Source organism: Geotrypetes seraphini, chromosome 6 (assembly GCF_902459505.1).
Source record: "Geotrypetes seraphini chromosome 6, aGeoSer1.1, whole genome shotgun sequence".
In the NCBI taxonomy this organism is placed as follows: Eukaryota; Metazoa; Chordata; class Amphibia; order Gymnophiona; family Dermophiidae; genus Geotrypetes; species Geotrypetes seraphini.
The window spans coordinates 168,111,270-168,138,604 of record NC_047089.1 but is presented as its reverse complement, the minus strand read 5'-3'; the positions used below and the strand labels follow the sequence as shown (position 1 = coordinate 168,138,604).

The 27,335-nt window shown below is 45.5% G+C and overlaps 1 protein-coding gene across 2 annotated transcripts in view; it reads right to left on the bottom strand.

Annotated features, from left to right (window-relative positions):
- GEMIN8 (gem nuclear organelle associated protein 8) overlaps positions 1-27,106 on the bottom strand; it is a 45,011-nt gene extending 17,905 nt beyond the window's left edge. The window contains exons 1-2 of one of the 2 annotated variants that reach the window (XM_033949418.1): positions 26,954-27,106; positions 25,598-26,033 (exon numbers count right to left, since the gene is read on the bottom strand). In XM_033949418.1, the coding sequence (XP_033805309.1) occupies positions 25,598-26,033; positions 26,954-26,992 (475 nt within the window). In that variant the 5' untranslated portion in view covers positions 26,993-27,106. Of the gene's footprint in view, positions 1-25,597; positions 26,034-26,701; positions 26,891-26,953 lie in introns of those variants that run through there. The other variant, XM_033949417.1, reaches the window with a different exon arrangement.
- Positions 27,107-27,335: the final 229 nt, after the last annotated feature.

Below are 27,335 nucleotides of genomic sequence, written 5' to 3'. Positions count from 1 at the left end.
AGACTGTGATTGTTGGGAACTGGGTTCAATTCCCACTGCAGTTCCTTGTGACCCTGGGCAAGTCACTTAACCATTGCCCCAGGAACCAAGACTTAGATTGTGAGCCCATTAGGGACAGAGAAAGTACCAGCACATAATGTGTACAGCACTGTATACATCTAGTAGCACCATAGAAATGATTACTAGTAGTATGTGTAGTTTATTTCTAGATAACCAAACCCAGTCAGAGATAGCAAATTGTGTTCCGTTGCCAAGTCTGAGGTAATTTCAAAATTAGGTGTACCATATTTTTTGTTCCCTAAGACGCACTTTTTTTTCACCCAAATGTGGGTGGAAATCTCAGTGCGTCTTATGAAGCGAAGGTGAAAATTTGAATACCCCGCACAGCTGCAACACCCCCCCCCCCGTGCCACCTTGTTAAACACCAACTGCTGGCCCCCCATACAATTGCAAAATACCCCCCATACCACCTTTCAGCACCGCTTGCCACCCTCCCAGTACAATTACAAACTACTCCCCCCCACCACAGCCGCACTACCTTTCAGCACCGCTCGCCACCCCCCCCCCCCCCCCCGGTACAATTCCAAAAGAAACCCCCGCACTGCAGCTGCACTACCTTTTTTTTTTTTTTTTAAACAACCCCACCCCGCTACTGTTGTTGCCGTCGCTGCCAAACCTTTTTCCAAGCCTGGTGGTCCAGCGTACGACTCTATTTCCTGGCAGCAGGCGCACGATTGAGGAGTGCAGCGGTCAGGGCCAAGCTTTACACGCTCCCGCTTGGGCCCTTGCTACTTTCCGAATGGCTGGCTGCAGTTCTCAAGGGACTCACGAGAACTGCCGGCAGCCATTCGGAAAGCGGCGCGGGCCCAAGCGGGAGTGTGTAAAACTTGGCCCTGACCACCGCGCTCCTCAATCGTGTGCCTGCTGCCTGGAAATAGTAAGGAGCTGTCGAGGGAGGAAAGAAAGAACTTAAAAAAGGTACGGGGTTTAAAAAAAAAAAAAAGATACAGGGGGAGGGGTGTATGACTAAAAAAGTACAAGGGGGATGATTAAAAAGGTACAAGGGGATGATTAAAAAGGTGCAAGGGGGATAATTAAAAAGTACAAGGGGGATAATTAAAAACTTACTGGGGGTATGTGGGGGGATGATTTAAGGTACTGGGGGGGGGGGGGGTTACGTGGGGGGTATGGGACCTGCCTGTCACTAGGCCTGCCTGCCCTGTCCCAGCCTACCACTAGACCACCAGAGGGGGAATGACGACAGGGTACAGAGCCTGGCAGGGAGAATTTGGTTCAGAATGTTTTTTTCTTGTTTTCCTCCTCTAAATCTAGGGGCGTCTTATGGTCAGGTGCGTCTTATGGAGCAAAAAAATACTGTAATTATCTCTCCTACTTGCCAAGGGGAGTTTTGCTCAGCTGTGACAGCAGAGATAAGGGTTTCCTTTGGCTTGAAAGAGGTACTGAGAAACATTTTGCACAAACATTGCTAATCTCAGCATGGGGAGGAGTTTATGCTTTCACAACAAGAACAGGGTAAAAGGAGTTTGATCCCTTATGATCCCTGGGTCTTCATAAGAGATATATTATTTCATGCTTTAGTTTTTCACTGCCAGGCTGCTTTAAAGAATGCAAGGTTTCCTAGTAACTTTCCAGAAGAAAATGGTATAAATATGGGAGAGTTGAAGCAGAACGGAGAGCTCTTTAGTTCTGTGGTCTCAGAATACAAACAGCGTATTCCTTGAACAGTGCTTTGAGTGAGTTTCCATCACCATGGGAAACTGACTGCTATTGGAAATGGAGAAAGTATTTTCCAGCGATCCAATTTTTTTGTAGTGCACTGGAAATGTATTCTTTCCACAGGTTACCAAGGATACAAGCAGAGCCCTGGTTTGGGAAGGGGGGGGCTGTGCAGGGCATGCTATGTGCCATGGTGGTTGTGCTGCCTATAGCTTGAGAGAGAACAAAGTAGAACTCCTTTTACTTTAGTCTCTCGCTGAGAAGCGCAGCAGTCCCTAATCTAACTGCAACAGTTGTTTGTGAACCAAACACTTATATGGAGAATAGAAAGCCCACATATTGATACGATGGAGCAGTGGGACAAAGCTGAAGTAATGAACAGTGTGAGGAGATGGTGGCATGCTTATTAAGTAATTTTATGCTCCCTGAAACACAGTTCCTTTCTTTAAAAGTAAGAATGGAAAGAAGCCTAAAAGTAAATTTTGCATCTAACATTTTTAGATGTGTTTCTCCCAAGTAATAACACCTACTGGGGAGATTCCATCTATTTGTCCAAATATTACACAAATACACCCCTCTCACCCCAATGATCCACCTTTTACCGGTCTTTCACATCCAGTCCCGAACAATTATGTATGAGTTTCCAAAATGTACTATTTTATCAACCTATAAATGTGCACTGTTCCAACTTGCTTGAGGACTGATTTCATTGGAATGGATTCTTAGCAAGTAAAAGTTTTCCCCCCCCCTTTTAAAATTTTGACAATGACAGCAACTGTACTGTGCAATTTCATTTTCTTTTCACACAGCTAAAGGATAAGGGATGCAAGGAAGAAACACATACGAAACTCATTGCTGAAGAGTCCAAGATATTTATGCCAATGTTTTCACTGCACCTTTTGAGAACTGGGAATGGTTTACAACACAATCAGATTTTTGTCATGGACCACATTTTGTCGTCATTTTCCTTCTTGTGCTTCTTGAATGAAAAAAGTAATAAAAAAAAAAAAATAGTCAAGCAGCAAGAATCAGGAAACCAGGCTTCAGACCCTTTCAAGACATCCCTTGTGACCTTAGGCAAGCCACTTTACCTCCTCTGGCACAGGTATGACTACTTTTTAGTAAATAGGTCATTAATTTATAATATGTGCCTAGGTTGGGAGATCATGTAGGAACCTATTTATAAAGGCACATAGATGTCCATTAGTCTTACTCTCAAAAAGTTGCAGAAACTATAACTAAAAATGAAACCATTAACACAAGCAACATAAATGTTTAGATGTATTTTACAAAATATGCATATAAACCACGCCATGACCCGTGCTCTGCCCAAACTCTACCCCCAAACATGCTTACTCCCGAGTCACATAAGTACCTGGGTTCTAGCCACTGTGCATACTTCTACACAGGAGATAATTTTAGAAGCAGCATATATATGTGAAAATGCCTTTACAAAATTATCCCCTAAAGATTTTTCTTCCTTTGTGTTTCTCCTAGGACAGGGAAGTACTTAACTGTACCTTAATTTAATTTGTTTTACACTACCAATGAAGAGAGACATGAACCAAATTCAAATAAGAACATTCGGCTGTGCTAATTTGTCTAGTTAGAAGTTGTAAGTAGTTGAAATTTGTTGCATTTTTAGAAAAAAATATTGCTTAAGAATGGGAATTTGTTCCACCTACATTTGTAAAGCCCTCTGTAGGAGTGGATGTGGTTTAGCTTTTGTCTTTATTTTCTCTTTGAACAAGTTATTCACTGAAGACTCTATACTAGGAAGCTATAATAAAGCCACATCTCTCTTTCTAATGCGTCTCCTTTTTAAAATTTGCCACCCATCTACTCTAGTGGTAATTTTTCTCAAATATAGACTGAGAGGCCTCTTTATAATTTTTATCATGTGGATTAAGTAGTCTATGTATTCTAGATTTCCAAAACCTGCATTTGTATTTCCGCAGGCTAGTGATACATTTTACCTCTTTACAATACAAACAAGAAGCAACCATTTTGATATTTTTCTTAATGGCCAGTGTCTGAACTATGACCCAGCTCCCATTTGTCTTGGCATGTCATTGGACAGGTCTGACTTATTACAATCATTTTAAGAAAAGAGCAACTACATTGAACACTTGTACAAATCTACAAAATCTAGTTAGTTGCTAAGGGAAAGCAAGAGCCCAGACTTCAAAATATTTATGCTTGCACTATGCTTCTTGAACGTCAAACATTATGCTCCAGTCTGCAGCCATTCACACTATATGAAAAAGGTTGATGTTGAACTTAGCAACTCAGAGAACAACACGGGGACCTGCAGTAAAAAGAAAAAAAAAAGACTGCACTTACAGGAGCAAAAAACTTTTTACCACCCCATGGGAGCTGTAAAAAGTCTTGTTCCCACATTAAAAAAACAAAACAACCCCCCCCCCCATGATTACCACAGGTCCAACATCTCTGTCTCCCTCCCTACCCTATGCATACCATATTTAGTTTCAGCACTTGCCAATATACATTCTGCTCTGGGGCCTTCCCATCTGCCTGGTCCATCTTCCGATGCAACTTCCTGTTTTCGTTAAAACAGGAGGTTACATCAGGAAGAAGGACTCGAGCAGAAGAAACTACATGCAAAGTGTGGCTTTCTGGAATTTTGGCTTAAATTTACTTATTTGGCATTTGTGCTATTTATGTGTGTCCAAGGTATTCTGTTAGCATGCATCTTCTATATAGCACTCTGTAGTACATCTGGCTTGTTTAGTTTTCTCAATAGTGGAGGGGATATTTTTGAGGGGGCAGGAAGAAAGGGTTTTTGTTGATTCTTGTTCTGTACTACAGTAAAATCACAATTATTCCTGACCCACCAATCCCCCTCTCTCCCTTGAAGCAGCAGTGGTACTGACCCACCAACCCTACCTCCCTCCCTCACCCAAAGCAGCAGCGGCGGCCAGGTTAACAGAGGCAGTGCTGGAAACAGGCTGTTTGCGGCCAGCCCCGGCAGGGCCTTTCCTTTTCTGCGTCATTTCCGATCACTACAGCCCTAATTTGGTATATTAGCAGTTTACTAATGAGAGAGGGGATAAGACCATGTCCTTGGCCTTCTCCTAATGCCATAATATACCTCTAAAACAGCACTGCTGCATCCCCTAGATTTCTCCAATGTATCCTTCCCTTTCCTGGTGCCGCTCTTTCATCAACCTTCCTGCTAAAAAGTGCCAAGACAACAGGAGGATAGTTTACTTCTTCCTACTGACCCATTGTTCTGTGCTAACAGAATAATTCAGGTCTAGTGGATGCTAAGCTGGTAAGGAATAAGAAATGACAAAGGGACTCGTGGAGTGGGGGAACATCTATGAGTTTATTTTCTTTTTGGATTATGTGTATGCATTTCATATACACATTTCCACCAGGCAGAAATTTATTTTCTATAGAAAATGAGCATGGCTAACACTGTTGACCACGATGAACTTTGTAGTCAATGGAATACAAGCTTAAGGATAGCTCTACTATATATGGCATCTAAACTAAACTATCTAAACTAAACCTTAAGTTCATATACCGCATCCTTTCCATAAAGATAGAATTTGTTACAGTTTACAGGAACTTTAATATAAGGAAGAAAAACATAATAAGAGTTAGTGGTTATAAAGAGGGTAGAGAGTTTTACATTTTTGAGATTAGCCAAGTTTTCAGATGCTGAAACATTAAAAAAATGACAACATAGTTAAGTCATTCATCCTAACAAGTTGGATAAAATGAGAACAAACTGTAACTGGGTAATAATTCTGCTCTATTTTTGGCAAGTGCTTCAGACAAAGGCACTGCATAAGAACTGTATTGTCATTACTGTGTTATTAAGCAGTGTTACCAGGGAAACTAAAAAGATCTGCAAAAATAAAAGCAAACTCTACATGTTCACCTCCTTCATGATGCCTGATGGTAATGTAAGACTGTGATCAGTCGATGCACGGGAGACCAGTGTTAACATTTTATGGTGCTTTCTGACCCATCCTTATCCCCCGTGTAATTTCATTTTAAAGCTATTGCCCTTTTCTTCAAGATAATAAGCTTAACACATTAGTGTATATCATTAACATCTGAATTTTACAAAATACAGGGCAGTTTGATATATAAAATATGCCAGTTAACTCTCAAGTCTCCCCTTTATAAAGCCCTGGCCTTCAGTGACAGACTTTTGATCCCTTATGCCCCAGCCAGAATGCTTAGATCCAATGACCAACACTTACTAACTGTCCCCTCTCTTAAAATTATCAACAACATATGTCGACAATTCATTTTCTCTGTCACGGCACCTCAAATGTGGAATCCCCTCCCCATTCACTTAAGGGAAGAGCATCTTACAGACAGATTTAAGAGCAAGTTAAAATGCTTTCTTTTAAAAGATGCTTTTGACTGTTAGCTCGCTAGATTAGGATTGCCCTATTAAACTCTGACCTCTGATCTATCTCAATCCTTATGCTTTAACCCTCCCTGTTTTATCCCCTATTTTGTCTCATTTCCTATCAACCATTGTATTTCTTACCCCTTTTTCCCCTTTCGTAGCATATGTCCTGTATATCAAGTCTACGTTGCATGTATTGTTCCCCTAAGAGTTATAAATTTTAATTATGTACATTGCTTAGAAATATGATTAAACGATTAATCAAATTTTTAATAAAACTTGAAACAGACCACCCCTTTCCAAACATAAAGCCCCTAATGGAGAAACAAAGTGCTATTTGGTCTCCTATATTGGCTGTGGTTTCTTCTGGCCCAAAGGATTCCTTTGTTCAGAGATGGGAGTGTGATGCAGGTTCCAGAGTGGTCCCCGTGGGAGTTTACCCAGGCAGATGGAGACCTGGAGCATTCCAAGGGGTAAGATAAAGTCATCTTGACCCCAGAACAAAAAAATTAGTCCCCCACCTCAAGCTGACAGCGACACTCTCTCCAGTTAATCTAGGGTTCCCTGTAGGGGGAATATGAGAAGGGAAGTGGTGCAGATAAGTAATAGTTCCACGCTTCAGGGCCTGGATGATTTCACCAAAGATCATCTACCTGCTAAAGGGGAGAGAGTGGCACAACCGGTTCAGTAGGTCCGCTTTCTGTCCAAGTGGACTTTGGCACTGGAGATGGGATGGAGGATACACAAATGTTGCCAAAGTCACTGTTGAATAACACTATGGAATTAACATTGAATAATCCTATGGAATTAAGGGCCTTGTGAAGAGGAAAATACTTAGGGGACCAAGCAAACCTCTCCAGCAGCGGATTCCCCTCAACAAGGTCTGCAGCAGGAGTCCGAAGCATAGAAAAGGCCTTAGCAACCTTGTCAATAAGATGATCCAGCTCCTCTTGCCAAAGAGATGGATCATGCTTCACAGCTTCTTGAGACAGGGGAGCCTAAGAGCTCTCTGTGGACAGAGTCCGAGATAGCATGGGAATCAGCACCTCTGGCACTCTTCCCTTGCTCTTACACCACTTAGGACCCAAACTGGGCCCCTACTGGGGAGGGGTCCTTCCCATCCAACTGCAACTCCTGTCGAATCAACTATACCAGGCTCTGGAGTCTAAAAGCTTCAGGGCCTCCAAAATTAACCCTCTCAAAACAGGCATGAGAGAGATAGCAGTAGGACTTCCACCTCCCTCAGACCCCAATGTGGAAAGGACAGGCTTCTGCTACTAAGATGCAGAAGAAATCACCTAATGTTCACGTCAAAACTCAGGCATTGGCAGGGGGAGAGAACACAACTCTGGAGGTCCCCTCAGCATCCCCCCCAAGCCATTTCCAGAGCCAGAAACAGCTCATTGCATTGTGTGTGGACAAAACTGGCATTCATACTGAGCTGCTGGTTCCTGAACACAGAGCAGTGCTTCTCAGAGGTCATCCCCAACCACATGCCAGACAGGCATGAGCTTGGCATGCAGCCTGAACCTGTACTGTCCCGGGCTCTCTGGGGATGCTTAAAACCTCTCTTTCAAAAAGCGGCAAATGGAAGATTCACCAATTAAGCAATCCTAAATATTTTTCTTCTTCCCCCCTACTCTTCTTTCCTGTTTTATTATGGCATTCTCTTCTTTCTTTATTTTAAATAAAGTACCAACAAACAAAAAGGAAAATCCCTTAACCATGAAGTAGAGGATTTCTCTGTGTTCAGGGCTGTTCTGTTCTTTAAAAAAAAAAAAAAAAAAATTTAAATTGACACGAGCAGCAAAAAGCCCCATTCCCTAAAACAGAGAAAAAGACTGCCCAGGACAATTTGGGGGGAATTTAGGCACCTGAGAGCTGCAGAGGGAGCCCACTGGAGACACACCCAAACAGGATGAATAGGCAACAGGGGTAGGGGGATGAAGACCCACACCCCTCAGACAAGATCCCTCAGGACTAAGCTAAAGCTTCACTCAGTGACACTAAGAAGTGTGAATAGGGGGGCTGCGGAGCTAAGCTCAACCAGGTACTGTGTTGAGACTGCGTTTTGGGTGTGTCCATTAGACTCAAGCACACTGTGCAGCTGCAGCCAGTAGAGTGGGAAGCTACGCTAGGGACCGAGCACCACAGCATAACCTACCACCTGCTGGAAGGTAGAGAAAACTACTGGATTGTTCCAGAGAGCACCTTATAACCAGTGATGTCACTAGTTGAATTCAATTTTCTCTACCTTCATCTGCTGGTGGGAAGGGTTAACAACATCTGCTGGTTCAGAACAGTGTTAAGGTGACACTAAGAAGCAGAGAATATTGTAATATTTCATTGCTACATGACATGATGGATCTCAAAAAAACAAAGAATTCCAAAAAGGTGAAGAGAAGAGCAACCAAAATGGCAAAGGAACTCTTTTGAAGAAAGGTAAAAGAAGTGAGGGCTCTTCAGCATGGAAAAAAAATACAAGTGAGGGAAATTACTAGAGATCTATAAAATAACAAATGGAATGGGTTAAGAAATTAGTTGTTTATCCTTTCAAAAACTTTTAAGGGGCACACAAAGTTACTCAGTAGTATCTTTAACACAAATCAAAAAGAGCAAAGTTTCTTACCTGTAGCAGATGTTCTCCGAGGACAGCACAAGCACAGAGCCCAGTGTGGAAAATGCTGCTTAGTGTAGTATCACTTGAGACAGCGCTCTCACTACATGTGCATGGGTGCCTTCTCACCTAACTCATGACCATGGGACTAGCAGTACTATACCATAGCTAATAATTTCAACTCCTAGGGGAAGTGGGAGGGTATGTAAGACTAATTGGCCTGCTATCCTTCAAGAACACCTGATATAGGCAAAATAACTCCACTTTCTTCAAGGACAAGCAGGCCATAATATAGTTGTACATGTGGGAATCCCTAGCTCCCAGGGCTCACCAAAAACAGGAGAACAACAACAACAACAAAAGACTTGCAACGGCAAGGCCAAATGAATCAATTAACCTGAAACTATAAACAAATTGGTTGTGAAGATGCAGCCTAAAACAGAATAAAATAGGCCTTGGAGGGTGGCGTTGGATTCTAGGCCCTAAAAAAAATTCTTAAGGACTGGCTGTTGCATCAGGTATCCTGCTCAAGTAAGTAATGGAATGAGAATGTGTGGACTGAAGTCCATGTTGCAGTCTTGCAAATCTCTTCAATAGAGGCTCTCTTAAGTGGGCTACTGACACCACCACCAATCTGACAATATGAGCTTTCACATGACCCTTCAGTCAACCCAGAATAAAAATAAAGTGGATCTGCTAGTAGGGCCTGAAGCTCATTGACCCTATGAACGGAAGTAGTTATCACCAAAAACAAGACCTTCCAAGTACTTCAGAGCTGAAAAGGAGCTTTCATCAGTTGGGTATGGATTAAGTTGAGGTCCTACAACAAAAGATGAGGGTTTAACAGGGGGCTTTGTTAAAAGCAAGCCTCACATGAAGTGAACGAGAGGCTGCCTAGGGTTGTGGGGTTCCTGCGGGGCTGGATGTACTAAGTCGCACACGGCTTTTCTCCCTACCTGCTCTGCTTGCAGCACAGAGCCGAACGGAAGTCTTCCCGACGTCAGCGCTGACGTTGGGAAGACTTCCGTTCGGCTCTGTGCTGCAGGCAGGGCAGGTAAGGAGAAGGAGAGTAAAATAGCCTTACGGCTCGAGTGGCTACCAAGGGAGGGGGGGGTCCGCCCCGGTGCAGCACAGCCGGCCAGGTTCCCTTACTTTTGTGGCGCTTCCCCAACCGACCGACAACAGCCCCGGACCGACAAACCTCCCTGCCCTTAACCGCAAATCTAAATTACCTTCTTACAGCAGCTGTAAGAAGGAAATTTAGATTTGCGGTTAAGGGCAGGAAGGTTTGTCAGACCGGGGCTGTTGTCGGTCGTCGGGGAAGCGCCACAAAAGTAAGGGGACCTGGCCGGCTGTGCTGGACCCGGGGCGGGAGAGAAGGAGAGGGGAGAAGGACGCTGAAAGCACTGGGGAAGGCAAAGGGGTGGAGAAGGACGCTGAAAGGCCATGGGGAAGACGGGGGGGGGGAAGGACACTGAAAGCACTTGTGGAAGACGGGGGGGGGGGGAGGACGCTGAAAGCACATGGGGGAGGACGCTGAAAGGACATGGGGAAGACAGAGGGGGGAGAAGGACACTGAAAGCACATGTGGAAGACAGAGGGGGGAGAAGGACACTGAAAGCACATGTGGAAGACAGAGGGGGGAGAAGGACACTGAAAGCACATGTGGAAGACAGAGGGGGGAGAAGGACACTGAAAGCACATGTGGAAGACAGAGGGGGGAGAAGGACACTGAAAGCACATGTGGAAGACAGAGGGGGGAGAAGGACACTGAAAGCACATGTGGAAGACAGAGGGGGGAGAAGGATGCTGAAAGGAAATGGGGAAGAGAGAGTGGGGAGAAGACGCTGGCAGGGAAGAAGACAGAGATGCCAGACTATAGGGGGAGCGGAGGGAAGAAGATGGGTGCCAGACCAATTTGGAAGGGGGGAGAAAGGGAGAGGCACAGTTAACAGAGCAAATGGAAGACGCAGAAGGAAGAGAGACAGTGGATGGAAGGAACTGAATGAGAACATGAGGAAAGCAGAAACCAGGCAACAAAGGTAGGAAAAGAATTCTATTTCTTTTTTTTTGCTTCAGGATAAAGTAGTATATTAGTTGTGTTGATAAAAATTTATAAACAAAAGAGGCTCTGGTAGAAACCCGTTTACAAAGTATGTATTCTTCCCAATTAATATTTCCAAATTAATAAAGTCTTTTTGCTTATTTGTAAATGGGTTTCTACCAGAGCCTTTAATTCAGTAGCATAATTAAATGAAATAACTATTTCTGAAGTTTATAGGGACGGGCGGGGACGGAGGGGATTCCTCACGGGGACGGGCGAGGTCGGAGGGGATTCCTCAAGGGGACGGGTGGGACTTTGGCAGGGACTTCTGTCCCCGCGCAACTCTCTACTCTGTAGGACAAGGAGGTGGATCTAGAGCCTTGCTTTCACACCAGACAGCAAACCTCTTTCACTTGAAAATATAGCACATCTTGGCTTCTAAGAAAAATTCTACCAGCAGAACTCTGGAGACCCCTACAGGGAGATTCAAGGTTGCAAACTGCACACTTTCAACATCCAGGCGGTGAAAATCAGAATCCGGAGGTTGGGATGCAGAAGAGATACCTCGTTCGAAAAGACCAAACCAGTTTCCAAAACAATGATAAATAATAAAATTAAATTAAAAAGAATTCCAGCATTAGGTCCATTATAAAGTAAAAACAGATTGACACCAATGCAATTAGGCAGCCATGAATTCTGGAAATTCAAGGAAGTTAATTAGAAGGCCTCAGATTTACATAACTATAGAGGTTTGTGAGCTGGGAAAGATATTAAATGAGCAAAAGTTGCATTCTATGCATTTGGAAAGAAAGACAGACCTCCCCCAACCAAAAAAAAACAAAAAAACCCCTACAAACCAAAAAACAAAACTTAGGGAGCACTGAAAATCTGTGGGAGAGGATTCTATGGTATGCTTTTTTGTGGTTTTATTTTATTTTGATAAGTACTTAAGATAAAAGAAATATTATTTTAGACCAGAGATCCGTTTTGTGGCCTAGAAGTTTTCATTATAGCAAAGTATTTGTAAGGCTTATTTGAAGAATGAGGACCCTTTTTCCTCCCCACTCCTGCACCAAAAGTATCAACATTGAAGATAATTTAGGAGAGTGTAGCCTGGCTGGAGATAGGATAAATTTCAGTGCTGCGATAACATGGTAATTAAATGATGGGACCTGTCACCTTTGAGTATTTGCAGACATTTTCACTGACTTCTACCAAGCTAAGACAAAGAGGCCAAAAAAACTAACTAGAGAGAAAAAGGAATTTTCTTTGAACAGGGTCATGTTACAAGTCTGTTTTAAGTCTATGAATTACTCTACTCCCTCAGAATTTTTTCATATTTATAAAAAAAAACAACATTTATGCATTATTTGCCTTGAGTTCTGAGTTCTAAAGTACTCGTGTATATTTAACCAAGGAAAAAAGGAATATATATATATATATATATATACATATACATATATATATATACAGTGGTGCCTCACACAACGAACTTAATTGGTTCCAGGAGCAAGTTTGTTATGTGAAACGTTCGTTATGTGAAACGCGTTTTCCCATAGGAATACATGTAAAAAAAAATAATTCGTTCTGCAGCATAAAATATGCTAAGATGACATAAAAAAAGATAAATTTTTGGTTATTATTTTTATTTAGATACATCTAAAAACATAATTGTTTTTTAAAACAACACACATTTTTTAAATTTAAAGACAGACTAAGTAGAGTCTAATTTTACAGTGAGAGAGGGCAGAGTCTCAGCGGCAAAAACTGGGACTTAACTGTTCATTTTTTTTTTTCTACCGTGTTTCCCCGATGATAAGGCAGGGCCATCAAATAAGACAGCCCCCCCTTTTTAGAAAAAAATGTAAAATAAGGCACCCCCCCGCAAATAAGCCACCCACCGATACCTGCGCTTACCCGAATCGGGTGGTACGGTGGGTGACTCCGTGTGGTCCTTGGCACCCCCGACACGATCGGGGCAAGAGGGAGCTCAAGCCCTCTTGCCCCCCCGACTCCCCGACACGATCGGGGCAAGAGGGAGCCCAAGCCCTCTTGCCCCCCGACTCCCCGACACGATCGGGGCAAGAGGGAGCCCAAGCCCTCTTGCCCCCCCGACTCCCCGACACGATCGGGGCAAGAGGGAGCCCAAGCCCTCTTGCCCCCCGACTCCCCGACACGATCGGGGCAAGAGGGAGCCCAAGCCCTCTTGCCCCCCCGACTCCCCGACACGATCGGGGCAAGAGGGAGCCCAAGCCCTCTTGCCCCCCCGACTCCCCGACACGATCGGGGCAAGAGGGCGCCCAAGCCCCCTTGCCCCCCCCCCCCGACCCCCCGACACGATCGGGGCAAGAGGGAGCCCAAGCCCTCTTGCCCCCCGACTCCCCGACACGATCGGGGCAAGAGGGAGCCCAAGCCCTCTTGCCCCCCCCCCGACTCCCCGACACGATCGGGGCAAGAGGGAGCCCAAGCCCTCTTGCCCCGCCGATTCCCCAACTCCCCGACAATATCGGGCCAGGAGGGAGCCCTAGTCCTCCTGGCCACGGCGACCCCCTAACCCCACCCTGCACTACATTACGGGCAGGAGGGATCCCAGGCCCTCCTGCCCTCGACGCAAACCCCCCCTCCCCCCAACGACCGCCCCCCCCAAGAACCTCCGACCGCCCCCCCCAGCCGACCCGCGACCCCCCTGGCCGACCCCCACGACACCCCCAACCCCCGTCCCCGTACCTTTCTGTAGTTGGCCGGACAGACGGGAGCCAAACCCGCCTGTCCGGCAGGCAGCCAACGACGGAATGAGGCCGGATTGGCCCATCCGTCCCAAAGCTCCGCCTACTGGTGGGGCCTAAGGCGCCTAGGGCCAATCAGAATAGGCCCGGGAGCCTTAGGTCCCTCCTGGGGGCAGGGCCTGAGGCACATGGTCGGGTTGGGCCCATGTGCCTCAGGCCCCGCCCCCAGGAGGGACCTAAGGCTCCCGGGCCTATTCTGATTGGCCCAGGCGCCTTAGGCCCCACCAGTAGGCGGAGCTTTGGGACGGATGGGCCAATCCGGCCTCATTCCGTCGTTGGCTGCCTGCCGGACAGGCGGGTTTGGCTCCCGTCTGTCCGGCCAACTACAGAAAGGTACGGGGAAGGGGGTTGGGGGTGTCGTGGGGGTCGGCCAGGGGGGTCGCGGGTCGGCTGGGGGGCGGTCGGAGGTTCTTGGGGGGGGCGGTCGTTGGGGGGAGGGGGGGTTTGCGTCGAGGGCAGGAGGGCCTGGGATCCCTCCTGCCCGTAATGTAGTGCAGGGTGGGGTTAGGGGGTCGCCGTGGCCAGGAGGACTTGGGCTCCCTCCTGGCCCGATCGTGTCGGGGAGTCGGGGGGGCAAGAGGGCTTGGGCTCCCTCTTGCCCCGATCGTGTCGGGGAGTCGGGGGGGCAAGAGGGCTTGAGCTCCCTCTTGCCCCGATCGTGTCGGGGAGTCGGGGGGGCAAGAGGGCTTGGGCTCCCTCTTGCCCCGATCGTGTCGGGGAGTCGGGGGGGCAAGAGGGCTTGAGCTCCCTCTTGCCCCGATCGTGTCGGGGAGTCGGGGGGGCAAGAGGGCTTGGGCTCCCTCTTGCCCCGATCGTGTCGGGGAGTCGGGGGGGCAAGAGGGCTTGAGCTCCCTCTTGCCCCGATCGTGTCGGGGAGTCGGGGGGGCAAGAGGGCTTGGGCTCCCTCTTGCCCCGATCGTGTCGGGGAGTCGGGGGGGCAAGAGGGCTTGGGCTCCCTCTTGCCCCGATCGTGTCGGGGAGTCGGGGGGGGGGGCAAGAGGGAGCCAGGCGGAGAGAGGGCAGTTAAGCGCAGTGCCTGCGCGGAAGGATGCAGCTCGGGCGACTTCGTTGTGTGAAACGAAGTTCGTTGTACGAATCAAGACATAAAGTTCGTTGTGCGCAGCGTTCGCTGTGCGAGGCGTCCGTTATGCGAGGCACCACTGTATATATATATACATATATATACACACACACACACACACCCTTTTACAAAAACATTGCAGTTTTTAGCGCCGGCCGTGACAGTAACAGATTTTGAGGCTCATGAACGTTGGAGCTGTTACCACCATGGCCGGTGCTAAAAACCACTCTATGGTTTTGTAAAAAGGGAGGGGGAGGATAATTAGTGAAATTCTGAGTTTTCCTAAATTCTTGATGGGGAGAAGCACTTTGACCATTTGCAGCATGGTCAGTATGTGTTTCAAGAATTAAACAACTTTGATTGGATTATCCAGTAGTTATACAGAGTAGTGAAGACACAGGGGGATTGCAATGTGACATAATCAAGCTCTAGAAATGGGCATCGACATGGCAAATGAGGTTCAACATGGATAACTGCAAAGTGATGCATGTCAGGAACAAAAATCTCATGCACAAATACAGGATGTCCGGGGCGGTACTTGGAGAGACCTCCCAGGAAAGGGACTTGGGAGTTCTGATCGACAAGTCCATGAAGCCATCTGCAGAGATTGGAGAAGCTGGGCCTCTTCTCCCTTGAAAAGAGGAGACCGCGAGGGGACATGATCGAAACATTAAAAATACTGAAGGGAATAGACTTAGTAGAGAAAGACAGACTGTTCACCCTCTCCAAGGTAGGGAGAACAAGAGGACACTCTCTAAAGTTAAAAGGGGATATATTCCATACAAACGTAAGGAAATTCTTCTTTACCCAGAGAGTGGTAGAAAACTGGAACGCTCTTCCGGAGTCTGTTATAGGGGAAAATACCCTCCAGGGTTTCAAGACAAAGTTGGACAAGTTCATGCTAAACTGGTGAGACTGGACTCATTTGGAGCACTGGTCTTGACCTAGGGGCCGCCGCTTGAGCGGACTACTGGGCAGGATGGACCACTCGTCTGATCCAGCAGCGGCAATTCTTATGTTCTTAAATAAATTAAAACAAAGTAATACATTGTAGTTAAGTGATAAGTAAAAGTGTATGGCATGAAAAACACGGCATGAAAAACACACCATTCTCGCAGCAAAGTATGGTGATGGAGATTCATCTTTCATCAGGAGAATAATCCTAAACTAAAAGCAAAAGCAGTACAGAATGGCTCAGCAAAATGAAAGCAAATGCCCTCGAGTGTCTTAATCAAAGCCCAGAATCCAAAGACTATCCCCTATCACCATGAAAGTGCTTCAGCTATTCTGCTCATAACTTGGAGATAAATACCACCCATCTCACTGTGCAAAGTTGGTAGATAACAGCTATATGAGTCATTAATGATAGTGGAAGCTCCTTTTGCAGTCTTACCTAAGTATTGAATCAAGAGGCAAAAAGACTTGGGCAACTTAAGAATTTTTTTTGGTTTCTTATTTATTTTGTAGATATTTTGATAGTGTAGCATTTGTTGTGTAGATCAATAAAACCAAATCTTACTATAATGCTGGAGAACAGAAGGCAGAGAGAGAGTGGGCATAAATGGGAAATTCTCAGACTAGGAGACTGCGACTAGCGGTGTGCCCCAGGGCTCGGTACTTATTTAATATCTTCATAAATGACCTGGAGGTTGGAACATCTAGTGAGATCATCAAGTTTGCAGATGACACAAAGCTATACCGGGAAATCAAATTGCAGAAGGACAGCGAGGAACTCCAGAGCGACTTTAGCCGATTGGAAAATTGGGCAGATAAATGGCAGATTAAGTTTAATGTGGAAAAATGCAAAGTCATGCACTTAGGCAGAAAAAATAAGGAACACAAGTACAGTATGTCAGATGCAACTCTGGGAAAAACCGAACAGGAAAGGGACCTGGGCATATTAATCGATAGGACCCTGAAGCTGTTGGTGCAATGCGCGGCGGCAGCGAAGAATGCAAATAGAATGCTAGGCATGATAAAGAAGGGAATCACGAGTAGATCGGAGAAAGTAATACTACCGCTTTATAGAGCGATGGTCAGACCACACTTGGAATACTGCGTCCAACATTGGTCTCCATACCTAAAGAAGGATTTAAAAGTACTCGAGAGGGTGCAGAGACGAGCAACGAAGCTAATAAAGGGCATGGAGAATTTGGAATATGAGGAACGACTTAAGAGACTGAGATTGTTCTCCCTTGAGAAGAGGAGACTGCGAGGGGATATGATCGAGACTTTCAAAATACTGAAAGGAATCGAACAAATAGAACAGGATAAAAAACCATTTACAATGTCCAATGTGACACAGACAAGAGGACATGGACTAAAGCTAAGGGGGGACAGGTTCATGACAAATATCAGGAAGTTCTGCTTCACGCAATGAGTGGTAGAAACCTGGAATGCCCTCCCAGAAGAGGTAATTGCGGAATCCACCGTTCTAGGGTTTAAGGGTAAGTTAGATGTACATCTCCTTATGAGTGGCTTAAGGTGACATAGGAAAGGGTAAGCTAGATGCGCATCTCTTATGAGAAGCTTAGAGTGATATGGGGATTGATACTATGCCAGGGTACACCTGGCGGGGCCACCGCATGTGTGGATCGCCGGACTTGATGGTCCTAGGGTCTGTTCTAGAGATGGCATTTTTTAGATATCAGAATGTGAAAAACATACACACAGTCCTGTGTCATTTCTCAACTGGAAGTCAAGAAGTGACAAATTAGTGGAGCTGAGGGGGTAAGCTTCTGTAGAATTCAAGACTGACTGCTGAGTGAGGATGTATATAGTCAACTGTCAATAAAGGAAAACTTGCATAAAATTCATATAAATTTGATGGGGTCAGTTCACTTTTGAAAAATAGAATTCCATTTAAGATCGCCTGTATGCGTTATAAATCCACATATGGATTAAACTCTAATGAGCTAATCTGTGCCATCAATATTCTGAGATCCTTTAATAGTTCAAGATCTTTACAATGCTACAAGTTAAATTTTCCCTCCATTTTGCATGTTTGCTGGAAACATCTGTATGAATCTTTTAGGTATTATGGACCCAAAGTTTAGAATAGCTTACTGTCAACTAGAGCAGTGCTCTTCAACTGTCAGTCCGCAGAAATTTCCTGCCGATCCACAGGGCCGGTACATACATCGGGCCCGAGACAGTGTTCTTCAGCCACGATCGATGCGGCGTTATCTTCGGGCCGGCTCCCTCTTCCTCACGCTCAGTTTGGGAGATAAAATTTACTCAAGTGTTTTACTCATCTTGCAAAACACTCGCAAACCGTGTTACTTGCAAACTTGAAGTTTGACTGTACTAATATATACAAACAAATGCTAAGATAGACTCTGTATGTTGTACAACCCCAGAGAAAAAGAAACAAATGCATTTTTTTCTGAACAGTGCAAAATACATACAGCAAATGTAAATTCTCAAAATTGACACAATCCTTCCTCCTACCTTTGTTGTCTCTCTTCCTCCATTCTGTGCATTACGTTATGGTTTGCTCCCGCCTGGCCGATTTATGCCGCCCCCAGTGTTATCTTCGGGCCAGCTCCCTCTTCCTCACTGCCGCAATGCACAAAGCCGCAGGCAGCAGCTCCTATGCGCATCCTACGCATGAACCGGAAGCCTTCTCTCTGATGTTGCAAAGTCAGAGGGAAGGTTTCCAGATGAGGCACAGGATGTGCAAGGAGCCTCTGTCCATAGGTGTCAAAAGTGAGTGTGTGGCGCAGTGGTTAAAGCTACAGCCTCAGCACCCCGAGGTTGTGGGTTCAAACCCACGCTGCTCCTTGTTACCCTGGACAAGTCACCTAATCCCTCCATTGCCCCAGGTACATTAGATAGACTGTGAGCCTGCCGGGACAGACAGGAAAAATGCTTGAGTACCTGAATAAATTAATGTAAACCATTCTGAACTCCCCTGGGAGAACGGTATAGAAAAGTGAATAAATAAAAAAATAAAAAAAGGTTGAAGAACACTGAACTAGAGTCATGTTCAATATAGGAAATCATTGAAAACTTATCTTTTCTTTCTTTAATGATTAATGAATTCTTTAAAATATAATTATGCAGTTTAAAGTAAGGGCAATTATGTTGTAACTGCACTGAATCCTAGTTGAAAATTTGTGGTATATAAGAACCAGTATGGTATAAATTATAGATATGTAGGGGCTAACCCTGCCATCATCATTTTATGAATTTATGAACAGCACTATATGTAGCGTGAAAAGATTTCTGCGAGAGGACAGTTCATTAATAAGTTGGAGGGAAATCAATCTAAATCACCCCCCTTAATAGCTCACTTACAGCAAAATTTTTAATGGGAAAAGACCCTCAGAGATACCACTATGATACTCAAACACTTCATAGTATCTGGCTTTATGTATCCATTCCTCACTGGGTCTTATTATATTTGTCTCAAAACATTTTACTATTTGGCGTTTAAAGTTAGTGAAGATGTTTAAATACTAAGCTTTATATTAGTGGTCAAACTCTCAGGGACTATCATGCCAACATGATTCACCCGAAGGGTTTCTTCAAGGCTAATATCCCTTTGTGTAGCTTTTCGCCCTATATACCGACCACCTAGTATATTATTTTATGTGCATCACAGAACTTAGCCTGATTAAAACTGCATAGCTCCTGTGATCTTGGGAATGTCATTTAACCCTCTTTTGTCTCGGGTACCACATACACAGATTATGAGCCCTTCAGGGGCAGAAAAATGCCTATTGTAAATTGCTTCAATAAATTTTCAGTTTTTATATACAGTACCTCCCCAATATTAGCGGGGGTTCTGTTCCAGGAACCCCCGCGAATCTTGAAAAACTACGAATATGGTTTTTCATGGGGGAGACTGCTTTGACATGCTCCCCGTACTTTTTTTTTTTGGTCCGTTGGGTCCAGCGCTGTTGGTCGTTTGGCAATCCGCTCTCCAGCCCCAGTGCTGCCGCACGCTGCTAGCGGGACGCCGCCAAATGCAAAGGTGCTCTGCTCTCCAGCAGACTACAGCCGTCACGAGCCACTATCGCCGCCGGATGTAATTTTAAAATGCCCACTCTTCTCAGACTGCTCATTCTTCCTTTTTCTGCCGCCGTGGCTCTGCTCTCCAGGACCAGCTCTGCTCTCTGGGACCAAAGGCCGCAGCCGAAGTGAAGCAGGTACAAAGGCCACTTATTTAAAGCTTCCACCGCTCCTTCCCCCCAGCTATCCCTGACCAGCCCCTTTCTCTCCAGTCCTGACCTGGTCCCCCAGAGTTGGTTTTAAAAGTACTGCTCTCTCCTGCCTCTCTCGCTACCCTCTCTTTGTCGGCGGTTCGCGGTCAGAACACACCGCAAATGACTGGAACCACGAACCGCGAACGACAGGGGGGAACACTGTATTAGTGTCTTTTAAGGTTTTAACTAAAATTGTATCTAATACATATTGGTTAAGGGGCCCCCCTCTTTGATATATCTGCTGTGTGTTATATGCAATTCATGGTATATAAGAAATTAAAAGAAACAAAATGCGATTTTCTGTGTCAAGGACAATTACATCAGCCCACAGACAGTAAAACCAACTAGATTTAGCCTGGAAAATTCAAGGAATCCTTGAGGTGATATTGCTTACATTATTCCAGCCACTTTGGAGTCTCTCTGCATATATTGAAGACAGAGTATCTGAATGATTGGCAATTGCTGATGGTTAACAGAACCAGTCAAAACCCATTTCTTGATTTACCATATTTTGATTATCATGACTAATATCAGCATGCCTATATAGCTGTGCAGAGATCAAGTTCATTGGATTAAACAAGGAGAATTGAGATCCATCTTTCCCCTCTACCATCTCCAACTTTATTCTACCTGACTGTGCTACTCTCTGAAGAGTTCACAACATTCCTGATGATGTTCTGCCATCTACAGGTTGTATGCTTTAGCTCTGCTGTGAAATATCTCAGGGGATAGTTATGGATATTTGCTATGAGGCTGTGAGCACCACGTGTCACTGAGCTTTACTGTTTGGATTTACACACAAAAATCCAAAAATATCCCTCCAAGACAAAAGCACTGGGAATCCACTACCCTGACGGCCATCAATCTCCTGGGAATCCACCACCCTGATGGCCAAAGACAAAAGGATGCAGCCGAGGGGTGATCCTCGATGGCAAACTTTCGCTCTCTGAGCATATCTCCCAAGTAGTATCCACCTCGTTCTACTACCTCTGGCAGCTACGGAAAAAAAAAAACCCCAGACGATACTTCTCGGAACCAGACTTCGCTCAACTACTATATGCCTTCATTCTCTCCTGAATGGACTATTGCAACGTGCTCTTAAATAGGCTCACTACCAAACACACCCATCAACTACAACAAGTACAAAATGCCGCCATCAGACTTCTAAAGAATCTTCACATACAATACCCGATCATCCTGGTGCTGCGAGCTGCCCACTGGATGCCAATCGACAAACAATGTATACTGAAAGGCCTACAAGCTCTTCCATGACATGGTACTGGCCTATAGGCCACTAAACTTCTACCCTACGCCCTAATTGACCACTTCGCTCGCAGGAAGAAAATCAATTATGAACACCCTTGGGACATGCCCTCCACCATGAGACCACCTAGAAAAGATCTTACTCTCACTACCTACTAGTGCTGCCCGTTTCAAGAAAAAATTTTTTGATTCGATTCAGCCTATTGAATCGATTTTTTGATTCGATTCTCCTGCCCAATTGGGTAGGTTTTTTTCCAAACATCCTGGTGGGTTTATTTTATAGTCTCTTCACCCCCTTTGCCCTCTCCTACACACACTGGTCCTGTGGTGTAAACAAAATAAACAAACAAAAATACTTTTCCTCTCTCTGTTAAATTCTAGCTCACGTTCACGGTCTAACACCAGCTCTAGAAGGATACACATTTCAAATATGACAATCACAAAACAGAAAATAAAATTATTTTTCCTACCTTTTATTGTCTGGTCATTTTTCAAATCATGTTGGTCCCATGTTGGTCTGGTTGTCTTCTGATCAGGCTCTCCTTTCTTCTTTCTCTGTGCTAACCATCCATCTTCCATCTCTGTCCTCCCCTTCTGTTTCCCTTTCCTCCCCTGGAGGTCTGGCATCTTTCCTTTTGTTCATCTCCATCCCCCCGCAGCTGCAGCAATGGACCCCACCAGCCACAGATCCACCATCTCTCCTTTTCTCTACTCTTTCATCCAGCATTTCCCATCTGTGTCCCTGTCCCTATTCTACTCTTTAGTACTGTCCCCCTCATGTCCCCTCTTTGCTCCCTCCATGCCCAGCATCTTATCTCTCCCCATATCCAGCTTCTTTCCCTCTTCCTTACCTCCCCAGGTACAGGCTTTCTCCTACTATCTCTCCTGCCATCCTGCACCCTGCCCACCTACTTTGGAGAAGTATCTGTCCCTCTTGTACCCTTCCCCTTGTGGTCTTGCATTTCTCTCTCCATTAGTCCAGAACCTCTCCTTTACTTTACACCCCCTCTTTTTGGTTTGGTCTCTCTCTTCCCTTCCCTTCAGGTCTGGCATCTCCCCTCCCCTCCATTCCTCCTCCTCCCTCTGCACAGGCCTGCCTCCTGCCGCAAAGGCACTCTTCCTCCTCCTCCCTCTGCACAGGCCTGCCTTCTGCCGTGATGGCACTCTTCCTACTCCCCCCACGAAGGCCTAACCCCCCCCCCGCCGCGAAGACACTCTTCTTCCTCCTCCCCCCCGCAAACCTGCATGTTCCTCCAGCTTCCCTGCACTTACTTTAAGCAGCTAATACAGCAGCCTGCAGGATTGCTGGTGCTATAGTGATCCTTGCAGCTGCCTGTCGTCCTCAGTGGCATTCTCTGCTGCGATCCTGCCCCTGATGTCAGAGCAGGTGCAGGACCGTAGCAGAGAGAACATGCTGCCGAGGACGATGGGCAGCTGCAGGGATCACTATAGCACCAGCGATCCTGCAGGCTGCCATATTAGCCTTAAGGCAAGAGCGGGAAAGCTGGGGGAAGATGCAGGCCTTTCTGACTGACCCTCTCCCCTCAAGCAGGAGCGGCAGCGAACAGTCAGCAAGAGGCAGCGCTGCCACCCCTGCTTTAGGAAGGCACGGGGGAAGGGTCGGTCATCGAATCGGGAGGCCGATTTTTAAAAAAATTGAATCGATTTGACTCGGTGAATCAGGCAGCACTACTACCTACTATGCCTCTGGATCAAACTACCTACCCACATAAGATCACTAAAAGGTCTACTAAACTTAAGGAAAGCAATAAAAACCCATTTCTTCCCTTGACCCTCTATGAAAGTACACCAACCCAAGTTTCCCATATCTGCCATCACTTTGTATAAATACACTTTATTATGTCTTGTTTCTTTTCCCACTCAAACTTTCATTAGAGCCTGAAACGCTGCGATTTTTTCACCACTCATTTTTGAATTTTATCTCCAGAAAAGTAAGTACTGTTGCCATCTGCTGAGCACGAGGTTTTATATTTATTGATTTTTATTTCTCTGCATGTGTTATATAGAGCTCTCCCAAAGTTCTTCATTGTTTTTTATGTTCTTACTAGTGTTTTATGTTCTTACTAGTGTACGGGTACTAGTAAAGCCTCCTTCCCTCACATGTCCCCTATTTTCAGCCCCAGCTCCAAACCCATTTTTACACCCCCAGCCCCCTTCTCCCATCTGTTCCCTTTCAGCCCGAGCCCCCTTTTCTCACCAACAGCATTTCCCTCCCCACTCCACTTTCCTGTCCAGTAGCACCTCTTCCCTGCTTCCCCTGTCCCTCTTCATTGCTCCCCCGGTCCAGTAGCACCTCTTCCCTGCTCTGCCAAAAACATCTCAACACCAGAGCCTGCACCAATTCAAACCCAACCCCATCCCTGGCCACTACACTGAATATTTGAGCAGGCTGCCCGTCCCCAGCCCTTTACCCTGATGGACCTCCACACACTCACACCTGGTCCACCATCCTCGCAGGTCTATCCTCCCTCCGCGTTGCCTGTTTGCTTGTTCATTATTTTGTCGCATTTCATTGAGCAGCCAAGGAGGAAGCATTGAAGTGGCAAGTATGCAGCTGCCTATTTCGGGAGTCGGTCATCCTGCCCTGCTCACACAATGTCTGCCTTCTGTGCGCCCGCACCATCGTTTTGCAAACCCCAGATGCCCGACCAGACAAAGTTTATTTTTTAGTTCAAAACCAACACTGCGTCTCCTCTCTCGATCTCCGCCAAAGTCGGAAGTCTTCTCCGACTCTGGTGAGGTTCAATAGAGATGCCGCGGGGCGGCTTTGAACTAAAAAATGAACTTTGTCTGGCCGGAGCCAGCAAGCCCGCATGCGCACTCTGCCGGCCACAGAACTACAGATCGGACAACACGGCGGTGAGAGTGCACATGCGTGCTTAGCGTTTTATTATAAGAGATTGTAGACCGTGTTGAAAACCAGCATGGTTTGGGGAAGGAGCCAGATGCTTTAAGTGGGGAGATAAGAAGGGCACATGCTGGCTGGAGACAGGGCACATACAGAATGAATACAGGCTGGAGAGGGGCAATGGAAACAGGGAGGAGAGTACAAATGCTGAAGTGGGGAGGAAGATGCTGGATGGATGTGGGGAGGAAAGAGAGGGCACTGTTAGTAGTGTTTTCCTTCTTCAGGACATGGAAAACTTGCCATTATTGAAGGAACCTTGAAGAATATCCAGTCATCTAAGATTCCTCAACAGCAATGTAAAAACTGATATCATATTATAGGAAGCATTTGATTGTGATTGCCGCTAAAAAGTGGTGAAACCATTTATTATGTTTAATAAGGCAGTAACTTGTTCATGGGGTGATTAGGTGTTTGGATAGGTTTGTTCCTTTAAGAAATACATTATGGGGCTGATTCTGCAAATGGGGTCCTACCACTGTATGGCAGTCAATCGGTATTCACGAGGGTGTTTGTTACGAGTCTAGGGAGACACATAAGGACACTATGCATGGTTTTGTCTGGAAGTGTCCTTGGGCGAGTTTAAGTGTCCCTATGTGCTGCGACAGATGCCTGAAATGTAGGCCTGCAAAATGCTGGCCTACATTTCATCCTAAAATTAGACGCTGCTACCAGCTCAGCTGATCACGGCAAGGGAATCCCCAATCAGCTGAGCTGGAGGACCCTCAACACCCACATCCACAAGGCAGGAGGGATGCTCACTCCCTTCTAACACCCCTGATGCTCCAAACCCCCCACCCTCAAACACACACATCCGTGCAGCAGGAAGAATGCATACTCCCTCCTGCCTAAAATCCCAACAGCTCCCCACACACATACATCCAAGTGGCAGGAGGGATGCTTACTCCTTCCTGCTGCTGGGTCCTGTTGATCCCCCGAACTCCAACACAATTTCCTCCCCCCTTTACAGTTTGCAATGTCTGTTTCGCAAGTTAAAAATGTTCTTATGATGGACTAATACTTATCATCATAGGAACAAAACTAGCTTTATAGCTTTTTACCCTCACCTATTTTTTCTCCCTTTTACTGTGCTATTTTCCTCAAAGATTATAGTTCTTACCCTTCTTCCCCCAACTGTGTGAAGTTAGTTCGTATGTTTGTTTTGTGTTTTATTAACCTATTCTGGTTTTGTTTAGTACCCCTAATTTTAACTTGTTTTTATATAATTTTTTTACATTATACACCGCTTAGAAATTTGACTAAGCGGTATAAAATTTTTTTTTATAAACTTGAACAACTATTGATGATTAGAGTCTGCCTCTGGACCAAAACTCTTCACCCACTCTCCTATACCTCAATCTCCACCAGAACCTTATTAAATAACCAAATTTAACATAGCAGCTGGATGACTATGTAAAAATGATATACTACTTGTAAGGAGAGAATTCGTAACCTAAACTCAACTCTCAGACTTGCTTACTTAAGGTAAATTCAGCACCCTGAAACACACATTAGTAATAAGTTTAAAATCTGCACTTACTTAGCTCCTCTCTATGCCGTTCTGTCTGGGCAAAGTACTGACGAAGCTCTTCGGTTATCTCCATGTTGCTCACATCACATTCTATCCCTTGTTCCTCAGACTCCGATTCATTATCACATTCAGAATCCTGTTGGTTAGCCGAGTGGCCTTTTAAGCTCTGCTGACTGAAGACATAAGGATATCTAGGTCTGGTATTAGCACCATAAGAAGAGGAGTAATGAGTAATACTGGAAGGCTCGGCTCCTCCCCAGTCAGAATAACGGATGTTTGATAGAAGTCCAGGGTACCATGAGGGATGATACAAGGATTCAATAGCCTTTCTATAGGCCCTCTTGTGCCTGTATAGCCAATACATGGCCTGGTTATAATGTAGCCAGTATCTTGAATACATTCTTGCAGCATACCAAGGTTCAGAATCTTCACTGTTTGAATATACCTAAAGAAAATGTGGCAGGAGAACATGAAAAAATAAAGCATCTCACGGATACAACATAATCAGATCAATCAATTTAATCATTCAGTTTATAAAATAAAAGCTAATAATTGATATATATGAAGAGAAACAATGCACATACTTAGTAATTTTTAGTATGTGTTTATGTTAGAATATTAATAACACTTTGAAGCCAAGTGATACCTAGAACCAGACAGAAGGGAGAGAAAAAAAAAAAAAAGACACGCATTCATTCCCACCTGATTTCCTTACTAACAAACATTAATTGTAGCTCTACCTAGACTTCAATTAAAACAAACAATTCCCCGAATATCCCTCTAAAGTAATCAAAGTTTAGATGGTTAACTTGCTACCAGTGTGTGTCTGGCAGACTTTTTAGTGTTTTCTATTAAATAAGTTATTTTGAGCGACTCCTCGTGCAGTTTCCAATATTCTGATGTGACAAATCTTCACACTTGTATTTTTCACTTTGTTCTCCATACCGAGCATACGAAGTCACGCACATTAGGCTGCCCTCACACGCCAAGCACTCCCCCCCACGCTTTGGGGACCGATCTCTCCCTCTCGCTTCCACTCTTCTAAATCTAGCTTGTCTCTTCCCTTACCGCGACCCGGCACCTCTCCCTCTAGCTCCCCTATCAAACCCATACCTGAGGCTGCCCACCAACAATATTGCAGCTTTCCTTCTCCCGTGCGCCGTCCCCTCTAACACAACTTCTCTCCATCTTAGGCGTTTCACCTTGGAGGAAACAGGAAGTAGCATCAGAGGAGGGCGGGACACCGGAGAAGGAAAGCTGCAGGGCCAGTCAAAGAGCTGCATTAAACAGGGTTTTCAAGAATCCCACAGGGATGGAAGTAATTCCTGCGGGAGTGTACAAGATTCTTGGTGACCACCTGCCTACCCGGGGCTCTCCAAGACGTTCAAGTACCGCTTCCTCCATACTGCAATCATTCGGCGCAAGCGCACTTAGGTTCGCGTTGACACGCAAGACAGTGACGTCCGAAGTCACCTGGTCTACTGGCGCATGCGTGTGGCGTGCTCCACATGTACTGTAGTTAAGATCGCTACACGTGGAAGTCGCCACACCCACGCGCCAGTAGATCAGATAATAGTGACTTCTGGTTTTTGTAGGCCCGCCGTTCACGTGCCAGCGTGACCCTCAACTGTGTCGGCCCGGGTAGAGAGCAAATGGGGCTGTGCTGAATTACTGAAGCGAGAACTCGGAGAATTTCTTGTACAGTGCAGTTTTTCTGTGGTTTTTGCCACAAACGAACTGAAAGTTA